General features: G+C 46.7%; 1 protein-coding gene across 1 annotated transcript in view; it reads right to left on the bottom strand.

The window, feature by feature from the left end:
- Limd1 (LIM domain containing 1) overlaps window positions 1-12,757 on the bottom strand; it is a 42,455-nt gene extending 29,698 nt beyond the window's left edge. The window contains exon 1 of the mRNA XM_021172096.3: window positions 10,857-12,757. Within this exon, the coding sequence (XP_021027755.1) occupies window positions 10,857-12,240 (1,384 nt within the window). The 5' untranslated portion in view covers window positions 12,241-12,757. The remainder of the gene's footprint in view (window positions 1-10,856) is intronic.
- Window positions 12,758-19,636: the final 6,879 nt, after the last annotated feature.

Genomic DNA, 19,636 nt, shown 5'->3' with positions numbered 1-19,636 from the left:
CTCAGACGGACCACCTGGTGATGTGCTTAGCAGCTACGTGTCTGCAGTCTTCCACACTGGATAGCTCAGATAGCTACATTAGCCAACTCAGTTTTCACTACAACCAGATGCTCATTTAACTTATGGGAAAACAGAGGCACAGAGCAGACAGATGCAAGGTCCACGTTTGTGTGACTCTGCATTCCCACAAACAGCTCCAAGTCTGACTTAGTGTAATAGGAATGTCCCTTCAGAGAGAACCACATGTTCCAGCCAGCACGTAACTCTACTTTATCCCAATCTGCCTGGGATTTGGTGAGCTTGTCTCTGGGGGTTTTTGTGGGGCTCTCTAAGGGACCAGGCGGAAGCTACCCTACCCCCACCGTGTGAGTGGCTAAGCTGCCTGCAGCTTCCTTGACTTCTTCCTCCTCTGTCTACTCACCCCACATCCTGAGCCATTCTTTCCCCTCCCTAGAGCAGTCTTTCTGTCACACATCTATTTCTGGATAGCCAATCCCACATAGTTTTGGAGACCTGGCCTGGGCTTCTGGGAGATTTTGAAGGTGATGCAATGACCACCTTGGGGTAGCATGGGGGGGTGGGCTTCAACTGCTCTCCACTTCACCCCATCCCTGTCTCCCAGTTCACAGTAGGACTACTGCCTAGCCCCCTAAGTCTCTAGGGAACACAATGCCTCACTATGAGATGCCAAAGAGCTAGAGAAGAGAGAGAGGTGGCTTCTGGTACTTCAGGGAAGTCGCTCTCAGCCAGTGACCTGAGCCTGGCCCAGAGCAAGTCAAAATAAACACAACTCAAATCTTGTAGAGACCCCCACACCCTGTGTGATTTCATGGATATAAGCAAATTTGTCAGGGTACTGTGCACACATGTTTTTCACACCTTCCCTAGACTTCGACCATCCCTAGCTTCTCTACAGAAGAAAGTGAAAATTTTTCAAGCTCACCAACACATAAACGTATTCCTCCTTTCCAAGTGATGAATATACACAGTGTCTAAAGAAGACTCTATCCAAGTTAACCAACACATGTACACACACACACACACACACACACACATCATCATCATCATCATCATTATCATTGTTGTCGTCATCATTTGAAGATTCTGCCTGAACTACTGTCACTCTCAGAGATGAGAATGTCCTTCTATTCAGCAGCAGGAAAAACCCTCACTGCCTGAAAACTCGGGTCATCCCGTCCCCAAAGAGCAGAAGATTGAAATAAAATGCTCAAGCTCACAAGGTCCAAAAGCAGCACACTAGGGACCTGCTCCCCATGTAGTTGGTTAATACCAGGGACAGCTCTGTCAGCAAACTCTGTGGAGCCAGCCACAGCTGCCCATGAGGTCCAGCTCTTTCTAAAACTGCCACTCTACTGAGTCATCAGGAAGCAAACTGTGGTGGAAGGAGAGCAGGAGACACCAGCAGATTCAGAAACCTCAGGGTGTGACCATGTGAGCCAACATGGTCCCACCCTGCTAAAGGAAAAGCCTGGAGGCTCAGGAGAATGGAGAAGCTGCAGTTAAGGTCAGAAGGCAGCAGAAGCAAACCCGCTATGGACGCTGCCTGAAATGGCCACCACCTGTTGCCCAGCACAGGGCTGCTGTAACGCAATCACCCAACTCAGGTTCTGCATGATGGGGGTGGGGAACTTGTCCACTTGGTCCTCTAAGGATTTTGATCATTATAGCTCCCAAAACTTAAAAGATAAGCAGCATCCGGCAGGCTTCCATAACTTTATGTGCAACAGGCTCCCGATATATTCTCCTCAAACCTCTAATAACCAAGAGTAACCTGTTCTCCCTCTCTCAGGACACAGAGATAAATCACACAGAGCAAGAAAGAGGAGGAAGGAACTAAACCATGTCTATACTCAAAGCTTATAAAACTTTAAAAAAAAATAATAACCCAGCTGTACACCTTAAAGTCATCTACTTGAGATGGTCAAGTAGAAAGTCTCTCACAGCATGACTGTCAGACCCATGTCCAGCTTGTTTCCCCAGGAGGAATAAAATGAAAAACAAACTCTGGAGTAGCTATAAATATTCTCTGGCCAAACCCCCTGCTTTGGAAAATCTGGTGACCTGTTTTGTTTCAGTGTAAAGCTTCCGTTCGGCTTGGCAGATATACTTAGCATAGTTTCATCTAAGTTTGGTTCGTTTCCCTCTGGACACTGCCTGGGGACAAGTATACAGAATGTTTCCAAGAAAAGTGTGGTCTAGCACACTCCAGCTATGCCTACAACACTCTGGGAGGTCAGGCAAGCACTCCAATGGTGTAGCCCACTCATCATAGCCCACGGGCCTTAGTGGAACATGAACAGTCAAAGGCCAGCCACATTCCCTACACACACACACACACAGAGAGAGAGAGAGAGAGAGAGAGAGAGAGAGAGAGAGAGAGAGAGACCTGTCACAGCACGGTAGGGAAGCACTTCTAGGGGAACAGGCTTCTGGGCAGAAGACATAGATGCTGGGCAGAGCTGCAAGACAAGGATCTAGCTACTCTAGATAGTATGGGTGCCAGAGAAGAATGAAGCTCCAGTAAGCTCTGTAGTCAGGAAGCCCTTGAGCTTCCAGAAATACTGGATGGAGATCGTGGTCTGCAGCAAAGGTGCTTGGTCAGTGGGCTAAGCAGATCCCTGACCTCTTATGCACCTTGCTTTCCTCATCTGTAAAAGGGGAGGCAGTAGGGCTGTAAAGAGGATTAAAAATACATGTGGTATGCTATGAAAAGTAAGTTCCTGACAAATTTTACCCAACTATTTAAGTGTGCTAACTTGGTTAAAAAGCCAGTCCTTACATCTTCCCACCCTAAGGAGCATCCCTCCGTTTCTCCAGCACAGATCCACTGAGCCCTACTTGATGTGAGGCACTGGGACACAGAAGGAAAGACCAGGGCAAACAGTGTGAGGCCCCAGGCCATTATTCTGTGTTGGATGATCAGCAAAGGGCCAGCCTTGTCTAGCATGCCACGGGCATCCAGGGTGGTGTCCAAGTACATGCCAGTAAAAAAGAAAAAGTGCCACAAACTCGTGGCCCCAGCTGCTCTTAAACCAATGACTACTCTTAAGGTAAACTCCGAGTCCTTTCTAAAGCAATTATTATTATTCTTTTATAATTATTTAATGTGTATACACACACACATATACACAAACACAGGCATGCACATTTGCTCCTATCACAGGATGCCTATGGAGGTCCAAGGACAATTTATGGGCATCAATTCTCCATTTCCATGACGTGGGTTTCAGGGACTGAATTCATTCAGGTCATAAGTCATGGCAGCAAGTATCTGTATCCACTAAGTCATCTCCCTGGCTCTTAATACACTTTTAATTGTGTTTTACTTTTTCTTTTCTTTTCTTTTTTTTTTTTTTTTTTTGAGACAAGGTCTCAATGATGTAGCTCAGACTGATCTTGAACTTAGAGCAATCCTACAGAATACTGGGAGTATAGGTGTGTAATAGCCCTACACATGCTTTGTCTTTTTAATTATATATTTTCTAGCCAGGCATAAGGGCTACTTCCTTTGATCCAGGGGTTCTCAATCTGTAGGTCAAGATTCCCAAAAGGGTCGAATATCAGATAGCCTTTGTATCAAATATTTATATTACAATTCATAACAGTAGCAAAATTACAGCTATGAAGTAGCAATGAAATAATTTTATGGCATGGGGTCACCACAACATGAGAAACAATATTAAGGGGTTGAAGCATTAAGTTGAGAACCACTAATTTAATCCCAGCACTCCAGAGGCAGAGGCAGGTGGATCTCTGTGAACTCAAGGTCAGCCTAGGCTACATAGTAAATTCTAGGATAGCCAGAACTACATAATGAGACCCTGTCTAAAAAAAGCAAATACAAAGATAATTATGTGTTTTCCAGAGTATACAAAGAAAAAATGGTTACTACTTGTCATTGGAATTGTAACTAAAAACAAAGCTGTTACTAATTCTGTAGCAGTTTGGAAAGGAGATGGGTCTAGGAAACCAGATCCGGATTTCCCCAGGTGTCCACAATAACTAATGATGTTGCTCAGACCCTCTTAGCCGACCAGATGTTGATCATACCAAGTGTCACATCTTCAGACTTCTGGGCCTGAACAAGATGCTCGGAGGCTGCTGCCTCAGCAGAGACGGATTTCTCAGCATTAACCCTTGGGCTGCCGGCAGCATTGAGCCAGGATACCTGGCTTTCTGATTCCAAGTGGGTCCTTTCTTCCACAGTTCTGCCTCCTAGCAGCAAGTAGGCAGCAAACAAAAAGAAACAAAATTTTCTAGAAGCTCTAGCAAGAACAGTCATGTCAAAGATCAGTTTTGGTTTGTGCTCTGAAAGGAGGAGTGGGGGGTGGGGTTAAAGTAAAAGAGTAGGAACACACCCTCCCAAGCATGGGTGGACCTCAGAGAGAAGGCATGATGGGACAGGGAACTGCTGGCGAGGAAGCCAGGTCAGTTACAGCTCTGTTTCCAGAAAGTCAGGACGCCTGGAGGGAGATCGGCAGGCAGGTATCTATTTATTGGGAACAGCCAGGGCAGTTGGGGGAACACTAGTGGGGATGGGATTGCAGAGTAAGCAAGGCCAAAGTACTTAGGAACCTTAGAGGAAGTGCAGATCTTATCATGGTGCCAGATCAGACTCTGACCTCTGTGTTCTTCCCTATCATCTCAGCCAAGAGCATAGGGCCCAGCAGGGACTGCCTCAGATGCCCAATGCATCTGTGAGATTGACTGAGGGGTGTGCAGCTCAATGAAGCCAGGAGGCTGCCTGGTCATGTGCCCCTGACATCTCTGAAGGGAGATGTCAGGAAAGTGCAGCTGGGCAGGCACAAAGCTGAAATGTGGGTGAGAAGTCTTTCAGAAGATACAGAGGACCAAAATGTTGTCTGAATCCTAACCACTGACCACACAGAAGGAAAGCACCTCTGTCATTTCCTCATATCGTAGTATCCTGCAGTAGGGCTTTCTGTGTACCAACGTCACCAACTCCTGGCCATCCCTAGGCCTCATTTTGCTTGGCCTATGGGAAGTGCTATTATTAAGAGGTGTGGCCTTGCTGGAGGAAGTGCATCTCTGAGGGAGTGGGTTTTGAGGCCCTATGCTTAAGCTCTGCCCAGTGCAGAAGAGACCCTCCTGGCTGCCTGCTGAGAGAGAGACGGACAGACAGAGACAGAGACAGAAGGACAGGGAGACAAAGATATTCATTCTATAAGTTCTGTGACTCTAGAGAACTCTAACTAATACAAAAGTTGGTACCAGAAGTGGAGTTATACTTAGGCTCAGCAACATGGACTTCCACTAAGGCTGACCTGACTACAGCTATTGCTAAATGCAAATCTGCCAACAGCAGAGACCAACTGTGAGCCCCAGATATGACACCATTCCCCAAGATGACCAGCCAGCAACCTGGTGACAGGCTGACTACACTGACCCTCCATGGAAAGGACAACGTTCTGTTCTTACAGGAGGAGATAGTTATTCTGGTATTGGGTTTGCCTTTCCTGCATGTAATGCTTCTGCCAAAACCACCACAGATGTCTTCACATGTTCTCGTGTCATGATAGGCTACCTCAAATCACATGCTTTCTGCTGTGAATCCCAGAGGACACCAATGACTACAGGCTCAAGAGGCTTCTTGGGTAATGCTGTGCTCCGTAGTCATCTTATGCTAAGGACAGGTTGTGTTTGTTCTGTGAGTAGTTTACTCTGCTCTAGACTTCTGGGGGTGCTCCTCTATTGCATGTCTAGCCTATAATCTCCACCCAGCTTAGAATTCAGCCCCACACCTCATACTGCCACTAGCAAAGTCAGATAAGATGTGCTTAAAAGATCATAAGACGGGGCTGGAGAGATGGCTCAGCTGTTAAGAGCACTGACTGCTCTTCTAGAGGTCCTGAGTTCAAATCCCAGCAACCACATGGTGGCTCACAACCATCTGTAATGAGATCTGACACCCTCTTCTGGTGTGTCTGAAGACAGCTACAGTGTACTTATATATAATAAATAAGTAAATAAATAAATAAATAAATAAATCTTTTTTAAAAATTATAAGACAAAGAGGTTGGCCTGTGTGCCTATAATTCTACCACTCAGGAGGTGGATGCAGGAAGATCAGCAGTCCAAGGTCATCTTCAGCTACATAAAGTGCTCAAGGCTAGCCTGGGCTACATAAGACCCCTGTTTCAAAAAAGTAAAAGTAAAGAAAAACAATAAAAACATTACACAGAAGAACAGACAGGACAGTTTGTGACTGCTTCTTGTTTAGGCTGCTCAACTCACCTCCTAGATAGCCACTAAAATGGAACCAGTGGGGCTTGCTGGGCCCAGGCAGGGACAGAGCCATTCCCAGAGGAAATCATATCCTGTATCCTGGTGCCTAAGTACAGGATCAAGCACTGAAAAGCTGAAGATAAAGTCAGTCTCTCTGTGTCTTTGTAGGTGGGGAGAGGTCCGTTCTCTACTTCTGGGGAAAGGAGACTCTTCAACCTATGTATTCTCATCTTCAGACTTTCACTCATGTACCTAGCAGGGGGGTGCAGAGCCTTCTCTCAGCTGGGGAAGAGCTTGCACTCTCCTGGGTAGATGAGCAGAGGATATCTAAGCCAGACTTGGGAGACCAGCTAGTCCCTACGAGACCTAAGAGAAAAAGTTGGGGGGGTCTGAGGGCAAGTCACTGAACTTTGTGCCACAGTTCCTTGTTTATAATGGTGGCTGAGCTGTGAAGATTAGCTGACAACAGTGTCTCCCACTGCTTGGCAGCAATTATCAGAACCAGGGTCCCCAAGGTCACATGTCCTCTCCAGCACCAGAGGTGGGGTTATGATGGGTGCTTCATTGATGGAACAGTGACTCAGATGCTAGTGTGAGACTGGTGGGTAGCTTCACCTGCCATCAGCCCTAGGGGGACTACCCCAGCTTCACAAAACACTCCACCCTAGGTGACCCAACTCCCAGGGCAACCCACATCCAGTGACTGATCCCTGGAGGAAGTGTATGAGAGCCAGGTCAGGATGACATTGGACTTTGCTGCCTCCCTATGGGGTCAGAGGTGGACCCCAAATGTACCACTCAGTGAGCACCCTCCAAAATTAAGTCTCAGAGTCAGCTTCCAAGAAAGCCAGGCTGAGATGGGTGCTTTGTTTGGGCCTTAGTATGGGAGCAGAGGACCCAGAGGGAGGAGGAAAAGTTGGGGCCTAAATAAACAAGGCAATGCAGCCTGAATCTTCATCTCCTCTCTGTGGCATGAAGAGCTTCATGAGAACAGAAGCTGTACTGCATGAACAGTATCTTCTAGGAGCAATGAGCAGCAGGGAATCCGGGAGCCCAAACGCATCCCTGACAAAGCATCAGCAGCTCTCACCATATGAAATGAAGTAAATCAGGTAGAGAGAGACAAATACCACATACTGTCACTCAGACATAAAAGTTAAGGGTTGATTTCAAAGAAGCAGAGAACAGACCAGTGGTTACCAGAGCAGAGGAGGGACTGGGTAGGGTGGGAAAGGATGAGCCAGGGCTGGACAGGAGGGACATCTCATGTCTTACACACAGGGGGTGATGACAATAGCTGAGGACATATGACTGAATGTTTCCAGAGACATTAATAGAGAGGATTGTGAAACACAAAGAAATGACAGGAGTCTGAGGAATGGCAGCACCAAGTGCCCCCACCTGCCTCCTGTCCTTTGTGCTGAAATGGTATGCTGTCTACTGTCTCACAAATATGCACAATCTTATTTCCTCATGGACAAGAAAGAGCCACAGAAGAGTCCCAGAGAACACAGAGTCACTTACAGTGGGGTGAGTGGAAAGAAATAAGGCTCATCTAGACACATAAAGGAACCAGATGCAAGCTATGTCCATAGTCACACCACTCATGAAGCTGAGACTGGAAGGGCACTGAGAGCTATAGCCTAAGCTATAGAGCGAGAAGACATTGTCTCAAATTATTAATTAATTAACTAATTAAAACAAAAACAACACACACATATACACAATGACATCCACGAAAAGTTCCAGAAGTACCTTTAGTGCTGAGCAAACAAATAATCAAAAACTAGGGCCAGCAAGATGGCTCAACAGGTAAAGGCACTTGCTGCCAAGCCTGTCCCCAGGGCCCACATGGTAGAATAAGAATTGACTCCTGCAAAATTTCCTCTAACCTCTATACACATACCATGGTGCCCACCTACCCCTCCCCCGTTAATAAAAATTTAAAAACCATTAAATACCCAGAAACTGGGCATCTTCAGAATCCAACAGCACTCACTGGCCATGAAGGGGATCAGCCAAATGCTCACCCTGAACAGATGCTCAAGAGACATCTTAAGTCTAGCTCAGGAAGGGACCTAGGCTAACAAACCAAACATCAGTCTTTTTTGCTTCTAACTAGAATTCTACTGACTGATAGTGAGAGAATACCTCAGCTCCCTTTGGCAAAAGTGCTGTGCCATGGAATAATATTCTACCTGGAAGTAAAAGGTAACCATGATTTAATATATACTGAATTTTGCAAGTGCTATGAGACCTAGGGAGGGGGCCTATGAGGTCTAGTGAATTCTTTTTATAGTCAAGGGAGGGGCTGCCTAGGAAAGCACATGGTCTGTTAAAACTTGCCTGCTGAGTCCTTAAAGAGAGGAATTTCCCTGCCACATGATCAGTCAGAGATAGACACCCTACCATCAAAGCAGCCACAGGGCAGACTACCCTGGCATAAACTCCACCAACTCCACCCTTTCCCTACAGAGATACACAGTGGTCCTGCCATCCCTGTCCTTCAAGCTTCTGCCCAAATGCAATCTTCTCAGTTGAGACTGCACTTCATGACCCAGTTCAAAACAAGTAATGTCACCCACAGGCCAAGGCTTCATCCTCATACTCTACCTAGTACTTCTCTCCCTAGTACTTGCTCGTTTCCTGCTGCTTGCACTGCATTGTCTATCCACCATGTATTCCCAAGGCCTAGTCCAGAGCACAACCCAGACAGGTGATCAGGGGTTGGAGGCTGAATGAATAGAGTGTAGGTCAATGTCGTTGCTCTGATGACAAATGTAAACTATCGCCCCTGAATAGATGTTTTTGTTCTATGAGCTTTAAATTAAAAACTTAGTAAGTTTAAATGAAAGGATCCACTACATCTCCAGCTAAATATTATTTTTCAAAACCATGCTTTGCAAACAAGATGGGGCAGTTCACAGCAGGATGGTGCTTTGTGCTTTAAAAAATAAACCAGGAGCTAGAGGGGTAGCTCAGCAGTCAAGCGCACTTGTTGCTCTTGCAGAGGACCATGGTTCAATTCCCAGCACCCACATGGGGGCTCATAACCACCTGTTACTCCAATCTCAGGCAATCTGATGCCATTTCCTGATTTCTACCAACATTAGACATGCATGTGGTATACATACATACACACAGACAAAACACTCATATACATAAAATAATAAAATAAATCTAAGAAGAAACTAGTTAACAGCAACCATGACCTCTGACTGCTGAGTGTCATGAGCACTAGCTCCCAGAGCTGCTCACAGTAAGCAGATCCCAGTCCTACTATGGACTTCATATCTGCCCATAGCCCATCTCCTTGGGCTGGTGACCCGCCTAAGGCCTCAGGACAAATGGGTTCTTTTGGAGAGTGGGAAAAGCCAGCTTCTTTCCCTCAAGGGTCTTCCGTGTCCCGGCCTCCTCTACTGGTGAAGCCACCATTTGGGAGGACTTGGACTTCAGAGAAATCATGAACCCACTACTCAAGAGGCCAAAAATGGAGAGAGAGAGAGAGAGAGAGAGAGAGAGAGAGAGAGAGAGAGAGAGAGAATTAAAAGATGAAAAAAGCCACAGACTCCTAAACACAGGCTGTCTTTCCAAGCCACCCTCCCATGAGACAGGCAACTGTTTTCAACAAAGGAATACAGCCACTTTCTTGCTGCCTCCAAACACCGTGTAGAAATAAAAGTCGAAGCCAGTCGTCTGTAAAGAGTGTGTGGTTTTTTGTTTTTTTTTTTTTTTTTTTTTTTTAAGAGAGAATGAAATCTGCAACTTTGGGTAAAAGCCTGAAGAAGCACCTTCACCTTGTGTCAGGTCACACCTGCGGGTATCACCTGCTGCTGGCTGGTGCTGGGTGTGGACTGAGTCAAGAGGCACCTGGCCCAGTTGTTATCGTGATCCTGCAGAAGTCTCTCTCCTTCTCGGATCTTACCCTGAGTTCCTGCTGCAGTAGATCCAGGGAGGGGCTAATGATTTCCTTTTGTAACCAGCATCTAGGCAAAGGTATGTATGATGCTGGTCCATGGCTACCTGCAGAACCACCATATGAACAGAAGACAAGAAACAAAAGCCACACATCCCACACATTTACACCATGTAGAACAACCACAAATTTGGTCAGCTCAAGCCAGTCACTGCAAGAAGCTTGAGGTGGTACCTCAAACCCTTGAAACACAAACTCACAGAATTTCCCTCTTTTTTGTTTTGTTTTGTTTGTTGATTTGGTTTGGTTTAGTTTGTCAAGGCAGGATTTCTCTGTGTAGCCCTGGCTGTTCTGGAACTCTAGCTATAATAGACCAGGCTGGCCTCGAACTCAGAGATCCTCCTGCGTCTGCCTCCCAAGTGTCAGAATTAAAGGCGAGAGCATCACCACCTCCCAGCTTCATTTCCCTTTTTTTGAGGGCAGTTATGAGCAATCCCACCCTGCTTCACTCTGCTCACATGGGTAACTCCCATATGCAAAGGCTGCTTTCTGCCGGCAGCTGCTTTCAAGTTTCTAAAGGAGCAGAAGTAGCTGAAAGAGGAAGGAGAAATAATAGCATCCTGGCGGGGACACCATCGCTCCACCACAGGCAATTCCAAAGCATCTTACTTACCGAAGTAGTCCGCTTTGGCGTGAGCATCCATCTCTCGCTCCAGACGCTGGGTGAGGGCTTCCAACTTCAATTCCGCAGTGGAGGGTCCAAGCTCAGGGCCCGGTGCCAGGGTCTGGCAGGGCAATCTCACCCTGGAGGGGGTGGGGCTCCCTGGGAGCACAGGTTCCAGGCTACTGTCAGTGGACCAGCTGGGAGAACTCGCTTTACAAGATAACTCAGATGGAGTGGACATTACCGGATGGACGTTACTGGTGGGGCTGGGTTTGGGACTAGTGCCAGACTCCACGCATCCAAACTTAGGATCCAGCCCGGTAGTCATACCTGGCTGGGCACTGTCCTTGCCAGCTGTTGAGGATAATGGAGCAGAAACAGAGAGGTAAGACTTGGGCCCATCCTGGAGCCAAGGCTGAGTGTCCACAAGGGGTTTGAAGACCCTGCCTGAAGCCTCATATCCCAGACCTGAATCTCTTTTTGGACAAGCTCCTTGGCTGGCGCTGCTAGGGACCATCGGTGCTGAAACAGTTGTGCCCTTGGGTTGAGCGGAGGTCCCATTCTCCAAGCCCATGGAAGAAAAGCCGAGGTTCACTCGCTGAGAGGAGGCAGTGGACCAAAGGCCTGTTGGCTTCTCGCTGCTATGGCCACCAATGCCACCGTCCTGGCCACTGATGCCACTTTCAAAAGACCTGCCAGAGCACAGTGTGGAGAGCTGTGGCTGGTAAGGGTGATGGTCTCCACAGGATTTGGGCAGTGTGGAGTCATTCCCTGGGCAACCAGGCCATCCACTTCCTACACCCAGACTCACGCTGGGGCACCCTTCAGGTTTATCACCCCACTGTGGGCTTGCCAAAGAGAAATTGTCATAATAGTCTCCGTGAGTGAGGCAGGAAGGGTCTTCACAGGAGGGACCCAGGCCATGTAAAGCAGGTCTCTGGGAACTCACAGGCCCCTCCCTGGAACCACAGTTCTGATTGCCAGGCCTTGCACCATGGGCAGATGGCCTGATCCTCTGCTCCTGAGATGGGTACGAGGGCTGCACGGCCCCAGTGGTGGTAGCTAATCCAGGTGCCACTGTTGGCACAGCCAGAGGAGGCTTAGCAGCCCCATCTGCAGCCAGCTTGCTGCTCGCACCCTGACGGTTCCCACCGTTGACCGGGCTTCTGCCTGCCCTAGGTAGGGCCTCCTCCTGTAGGAGCTGCTGCTGTTGCTGCTGCTGGAGGTGGATTTTGGCCATCTTGGTCGCGAACACCCTTCGAGTTTCCTCAAATTCTGGGTTGTTGCCAGCACCCTTGTCCACCCGGAAGAGCCCATCCTTGGAGGCCTCATACATGTTCAGGTCCTCGATGAACTTACTGGCCTCAAGGCCCAGATCATCGTATTTATCCATGTTGTAGATCAGTGTCCGGGACCTAGCCCTGGTTCAAGGTGTGAATGTGGTGGGGGAGATTTGGGTGCTGGCCGAGGTTTCAGGTCCAGCCTAAGGCAGATAAAGATTCCCACCTGCCCAGCAAGAAGGTCATGACTCCAAAACTTACAGTCCAGCCAGAGTTGAGGCCTTCAGGCCAGCGGGGCTAAGTTTACTTTCAGACTTCTTTTCCCCTGGGGAGCGTCCACGTGGGGGCAGAGCAGCCTTCAGCCGTGCCCGGCCTGCTTAGAAAAGTTCTCTTCTACAAGTCATAAAACCCAAAACAGGAGAAAGAAGACAGAGAACGTACACAGAAAAAAGTAAACTCACATCCACGTCGAACAATCGAACTTGCAAACACACTGGGCAGCCCCTGGCCTGGGGCCGGTGGCCAGATCCAGCAGAGCTCACTGCAGCCGCGGCGCGCCGCCCATTGTCCGATGGCGGCGGCCGGCGGCGGGACGCGGAAGTGAGCGCGCGGGTAGTCAATCCCCGGAGCTCGCTGGCCCGCTGCGCCCGCCCCGGGCTGCGCAGGGGCGCGGGCGGAGGCTCGGAGGGCGGGACGGGGCGGGGCGGGGCGGGGCGCCCCCTGCAGGCCAGTGATGCGCACGCCGAGCTTTGGCGTCGCTCGCTGGGCACCGGGAGAGAGTTGCAATTCCCGCAGTACTTCTGCCGCGGACTGTTCAGTTTCCCGCCGCTGCTGGAGAGTCAAGGGTGCGCCAAGCTTCCCTCGGGTCCCCTCGAATGTTTAAAGTGATGCCTTGGAGAGCATTTGTGTTGGACGTCCTAAGTGTGCCCAGAGAGGCTCGTCGTCCTTACTGGGTTTCTTGAACCCCAAGCGGTTCTCACCACTCTAGATAACACACATAGCTCCTATGAGGTGACTGGGAATAGTTTACGTTTCCCACACAGCCGCCAGCGTGATCTAAAACAAATCCCAGGCCTGTCACTCTTGAACTTGAACCCTCAAGGCTTACTCGGGACTTATTTTGAAAACCCGCCTTCACTTCTACAAACAGGCCTGACTGCCCCGCCTACCCTCCCTCTGATTTGGGGCCTTCCCTGCCTGAACTCCCGGTGGATGGAACTTCCTAGTGCCTACCTAGAGCCTGCTGACCAGCTTCTGGTGTCTCTTCTTTCCTTCCCAGCTAAAAATCACCTCCCCATAAAGTTACCCCCACCCACAACCCCTTTGTTTCCTGCTTGGTTTGAACACTATTTAAATCCAGGGATACTGAAGTCACTAACCTGCTGGCTTTCTCCCGTCTACTTTAAATGTTTCTAGGTCTCTGCTCATACTAATAGATGTAAATGTTATGTAAATAGTTCTCAGCAGTTTTGTTTGGTTTTGTTTTGTTGTTTTTCAGGAATCATGACAAGAAAATGAAATCTGTATGTGTTTAACATAAACACCTTTTCTTTTCCTGAGTATTTTCCCCTTGTTCAGATGTGGAGCTCTAGGTATGGAGGGTCAGCTCCAGCTGTTTATTTGTCTGCATGCCCCTTTTTGGTTGTCAGCTAATCAGTTATCCACTTCATTACACCTGTATATGCGCAGGGTTTGGTTGAACATATGTGTCTTGGCAAATCTCTCTAAACTGTGACGAGGAACAAATAAGATAATATATACGGAAGTGCTTATATTCTTATATTCTATAAACACAAGAATGGTTCACTGTCCTGTAGACTCTGAAGGTTCAGGATATTTGTTGAAAATGAAGAGTTCCAGGCTCCCACCCCAAACTACTAACCCCAGATTTGTGTTTTACGGCCTCTGTGGGACGGGAAGACTATTTGCACAATAAAATTTGATGAGTGAGTACCACTATAAAGCAGTATACTAAAACTAGGTTTTAAAGTTATTTTAGTTTTAAATTATGTGTATATGTGGTGTGTGTGTGTGTGTGTGTGTGTGTGTATATAGGTGGGAGGGGGAGAGAGAGGTGGGGGAGGAGAGAGGACCGATGTTCTTCTAAGCCAGAGAGAGAATCAGAAACCCCAGAGCTGAAGTCGTAGGTGGCTGTGTGGCACCCTGTGTAAGTACTGGGAACTGAACTCCAATCCTGTGCAAGGACAGTGTGTGCTCTTTACTGCTGAGCCATCTCTCCAGCCCAGGATTAAATATTTTTATTTTAAAAGAATCTCCTATACCCAGAGCTACAACCCAGTGATAGAACACTTGCTGGGCATACACGAGGGCCTGGGTTCCATCCCCCAACAACTACAGTAATAATAACAGCAGCTTATAAAGATGGCATCCAATATACCATTATGCAAGTGATCCTTAGAAGTGCTGGAAATGGGCTGGAGAGATGGGTCAGTACTTAAGAGTACTAGCTGTTATTTTAGAGGACCTGGGTTTGATTCCCAGCATCCACATGGTGGCTCACCACTGCCCCAACACCCTCTTCTGGTCTCTCTAGGCACTGCATGCATGTGACATAGACAAACTTGTGAGCCAAACACCCATACACAATGTTTGAATGTTTTACTGATGCTGTTCAATACTGAAGAGACCGAAAAAAATCCTAATTCTGTGCACATTTATTTAATGCCAAAATTATTTAATATAGGCCACTTTTGTCTGTTTCATGTACTTGAAAACATGTGTTGACTAGTATCTCAAAAGATGTGTTCAGGGTTTGTAAGATGGTCCAGCGAGTAAAGGCACTTGCTGCCAAGCCTGACGACCTGAGTTTGATTTCCAGAAACTATATAGTAGCTCCAACTCTTCCAACATACACACATTAAATGAAGGGATGAATTAATGGATGAATGGATGAGTGGATATTTTTTAAATGTATTCATTATTGCCTATCAGTTGTTTAAAAGGCAAAATATTTCTAGATCTGGTGGTGTAATCCTAGCTACTTAAGAGGAGAGTCATAAGTCTGAGGCCTTTCTGGACTGAAAAGTAAGTTCAAGGCTAACATAGACAACTTAGTGAGACACTGTCTCAAAAAAAAAAAAAAAAAAAAGAAAAAAGAAAAAAAAGAGAGAGAGCTGAGAGCTGGAGATTTGTCTCAGTGGAACATCAATTGCCTATCATAGGCAAGGCCCTGAGTTTGACCATCAGCACTACAAAACTTAGAAACTGAAAATGTATTGTAGGTTGTAGAGCCTGTTTCAAAGCTGGCAGGAATGACCCAGTGGATAGGGCCTGTGGAGAAAGCATTGTTAATGTGGAAGGAAGAGGAGTGTGGGGAGACATCCTGCAGAGACCAGGCCTGAACTCCAATGCACTGTCCTACACAGTAACAGAGAGGAAGGATTTTGAGCAAGCAACGGGCTAAACAGACTAGTAAGGACAATGACACTGAGATCTTATTAATAGAATGGAAGCCATTCTAATGGCCTGGATTTTTTTTTTTTTCCAGTGGAGTAGGAAGTGAGTGGGTAGCTGAAATCAGGGAAGTGCCTGTTGGAAACTGGCCATCTTGTGGAGAGAGAGTTTGAGTGGCCCAGAAGACAGGAAGGTCCTCTGAGCTGCTCAGCCCCACCTGGATTCTCTGGGCATAAAGTTCACCAAAGTGAGTTCACCGTGATAGCTTGTGTTTCTCTAGTTCAATCCATTGAGTATATGTAGGTATTGGTGAAAGAGAGCGCTGGCTCTAATCAGGACCAGCTTCAGCCAGTTAGGAGCAGCGTACCAATCGTAGGCATTTCCTCTGCCTAAAAACCCCTTCCTAAGATAAGCAATTTCCAGGTCCCACTCAAGCCCACTTCCTGGGGAAGTGCAGCATCGCAGCATCATCTCCATCACATTTCTCCCTGACACTCAGGGAGCTTCTTCCTTGTTGGTTGTTTTACCAGTCTCCATTAAAATGGAAACGTTGCCAAACCATGGGCCTTTGCCTCACTATTGTACCCCAAGGAACTCAGAATAGTAACTGATACACGACAGTCACTTGACACTCCCTCAAAAAGGTTAAAAAAAAAAGTACAATAGAAAAGGGTTCACAGGTTTTGTCACCTACAGGTAGAAAACCTTAATAGGTTACTCAAACTTACAGAAACAAGCGAACAAAATAAAAGTCATACTATTGTCTTTGTAATCACGTGTGTCTCTGCAATCCTTCCGTAAAGTTTAACTGATTATCTTGTAACCAAATATTTGATCCAAAGCATATTTCATGAATGTTAATGATGCATGGCTTAGTCAGGAGTATTACTTCAGCCAGATGTGGTGGTCTGTGCCTGTAATGCTAGAACCTGGGAGGTAGAAGCAGGAAGATCAGGAGTTGAAGGTCATGTCCTAATAAGAATGTTTGAGTCCTACCTGGGCCACATGAACCTTTGTCTCACAAAACAAAAGCAACCACACAAAAAAAGAAAGGATATGAAACAGTGTGAACAGTGTGTTCTCATACAGGTATGTGTGCATATGTGTGCTTTTTTTTTTTTTTTTTGGTTTTTCGAGACAGGGTTTCTCTTTATTGCCCTGGCTGTCCTAGAACTCACTTTGTAGGCCAGGCTGGCCTTGAACTCAGAAATCCACCTGCCTCTGCCTCCCGAGTGCTGGGATTAAAGGCGAGCACCACCACGCCCAGCGTGTGTGCATTTTAATATAAAATATATTTAAGAATATCTGTTTACAAACCAGGCATGTAAATTTCAGCACTTGGAAGGCTGGGCAGAACAATCTGTAAGAGTTCAAGGCTAGACTGAGCTGAATAGTGAGTTCTAGGTCAGTTTGGGCTAGAGTGAGACCCTGTCTCAAAAATGTAGGAAGGCTTAGGGTGTAGTTCAGTGGAAGAGGCCTTGCCTGGCATGTGTAACTCTTGGTTTGAGCCCTGAACTGGAAAAAAAAAGGTTTACATGAAGACATGTGTGGTTTTGGGTTTTTGTTTTGTTTTTTTGTTTGTTTGTTTGTTTTGTTTTTTGTTTGTTTGTTTGTTTTGTTTTGTTTTTTGTTTGTTTGTTTGTTTTGTTTTTTTCTAGACAGGGTTTCTCTGTATCTCCCTGGCTGTCCTGGAACTCACTCTGTAGACCAGGCTGGCCTCGAACTCAGAAATCCACCTGCCTCTGCCTCCCGAGTGCTGGGATTAAAGGCGAGCACCACCACGCCCAGCGTGTGTGCATTTTAATATAAAATATATTTAAGAATATCTGTTTACAAACCAGGCATGTAAATTTCAGCACTTGGAAGGCTGGGCAGAACAATCTGTAAGAGTTCAAGGCTAGACTGAGCTGAATAGTGAGTTCTAGGTCAGTTTGGGCTAGAGTGAGACCCTGTCTCAAAAATGTAGGAAGGCTTAGGGTGTAGTTCAGTGGAAGAGGCCTTGCCTGGCATGTGTAACTCTTGGTTTGAGCCCTGAACTGGAAAAAAAAAGGTTTACATGAAGACATGTGTGGTTTTGGGTTTTTGTTTTGTTTTTTTGTTTGTTTGTTTGTTTTGTTTTTTGTTTGTTTGTTTGTTTTGTTTTGTTTGTTTGTTTGTTTGTTTTGTTTTTTTCTAGACAGGGTTTCTCTGTATCTCCCTGGCTGTCCTGGAACTCACTCTGTAGACCAGGCTGGCCTCGAACTCAGAAATCCACCTGCCTCTGCCTCCCAAGTGCTGGGATTAAAGGCGTGACCACCATGTCCGGCTGTATGTTTTTTAATATAGGCTTGTATAAAGAATTATATATAGACTCAGGATCCTATGAAAACTCAATTCAGTGGCCTCCAGGCTCGTCACTATATTCAAGACAGAGGCAAAGATCCTCTGTCTTGAATAGAGTCCTGCTTACGTTGCAGTGAACTGAAAGGACCTTTCTATGACTTTTGCTTGGCTATAGGAAATGTCCCTGTGCACAATGCTGTGTGTGTCCCAAACTATGTTCCACTTCAGGGAGAGCTCTGAATAGAATCTTTATATTTCAGCTGAAGAGATGGATGAAGAATTAGCCACCAAGGTTCCTTTGAGTTCTTTCCATCCCACTGATGCCCAGAGCAGGCCAGGAAGTGCTGGCTGCTCCAAATCTCCTTCCTGAACCTCAGACTTCTCTGGCCCCAAGCCTCCCCAAGGAATAGTCCCATGAATGGAGAAAAGCAGCTGCCTTGAGGCCCTTTCCTGCTGCCTGTAATGAACCTTTGTTTCATCATTTTCTGACCTGGAATACTGCCAGGTCAGACCCAGAATTTGGGACTATGACCTTACTTTCTCTGTGTGTGTGTGGCCTATGCCAGGCCAGCAAAACTCTACTCCTACTTAGTCCTGCCTACTACTGTCTACTGCAGCACACAGTAGCTGGAGCCATGTGACTGATCACATGTTCACAGGGCTGAAAATGCTTACCATCCATCAGCTCTCCCAAAGAGCAACAGCAGGTATTGAAAGAGACACAGTGAGCTGGCTCTGGGTTAGCCTCAGTCTCAAACTTACTTTTCCTCTTTTTAAAATAACACTCACTACAGCTGGGGAGTTGACTCATCATGAGGACCTGAGTTTGCACTCCCAAGCCCATGTAAAATGCCAGGCATACTTGTGATCCCAACTATGAAGCAGTAGATCCCTGAGGCTATGGCCAGAAAGCCTGCCTATTTGGTGAGCTCTAGACCAATGGAAGACTGTCTAAAAAAGCTAGGTAGATGGCTCATAAGGTTGAACTCTGGCCTCCATACCCACATGCACACATAAATACACATAATAATAATACACCAGAATGACCTCAACTTCATAAGGTACAAATGAGCACACAGTAGCAAAGACGTCCTTTCTACCCCAAGCCACAGCCAACAGTGTCCTCTGCAGAACCAGGCATAATCACCTTCCCAAAGTATGTGGAGACATGGTCATCTTTTTTTGTTTGCTTTTGTTTCTCTGTGTAGCCCTGGCTGTCCTGGAATTCACTCTGTAGACCAGGCTGGCCTCAAACTCAGAGCTCCCTCTGCCTCTGTCTCCCAGAGTCCTGGTATTAAGAACATATGCCACCATCACCCTGCTCATCCTGTTTTTAAAACAAAGAGGTTTATAAGTTCACTGCTTCTGGCTTTTTGAATTGAGCAATAATTTCAGAAATCTCAAATTGTTCTATGGGCAGCTGATATTTCTCTTCTTAGTTGATTCAGGAATCATTCAATAATTTCCTCCTCACAGACATGGGGGGATGATTTACAATGAGGTCTCACTGTGTCCTGGTGAGTTTTATGTCAACTTGACATAAGCTAAAGTCATCTGAAAGGAGGGACCCTCAATTGAGAAAATGTCTCCATAAGATCCAGCTATAGGGAATTTTCTTTTTCTCTTCTTTCCCTCCTTTCTTTCCCTTTCTCTCTCTCTCTTTCTCTTTCTCTCTCTCTCTCTCTCTCTCTCTCTCTCTCTCTCTCTCTCTCTCTCTCTCTCTCTCTCTCTCTCTCTCTCTCTCTCTCTTCTCTCTCTCTCTCTCTCTCTCTC

The sequence above is a fragment of the Mus caroli genome, unplaced genomic scaffold (assembly GCF_978045245.1).
Source record: "Mus caroli unplaced genomic scaffold, Mus_caroli_1 scaffold_11, whole genome shotgun sequence".
Lineage (NCBI taxonomy): Eukaryota > Metazoa > Chordata > Mammalia > Rodentia > Muridae > Mus > Mus caroli.
Note: the sequence above shows the minus strand (reverse complement) of the source record. Positions and strands in the feature narration are given on the sequence as shown.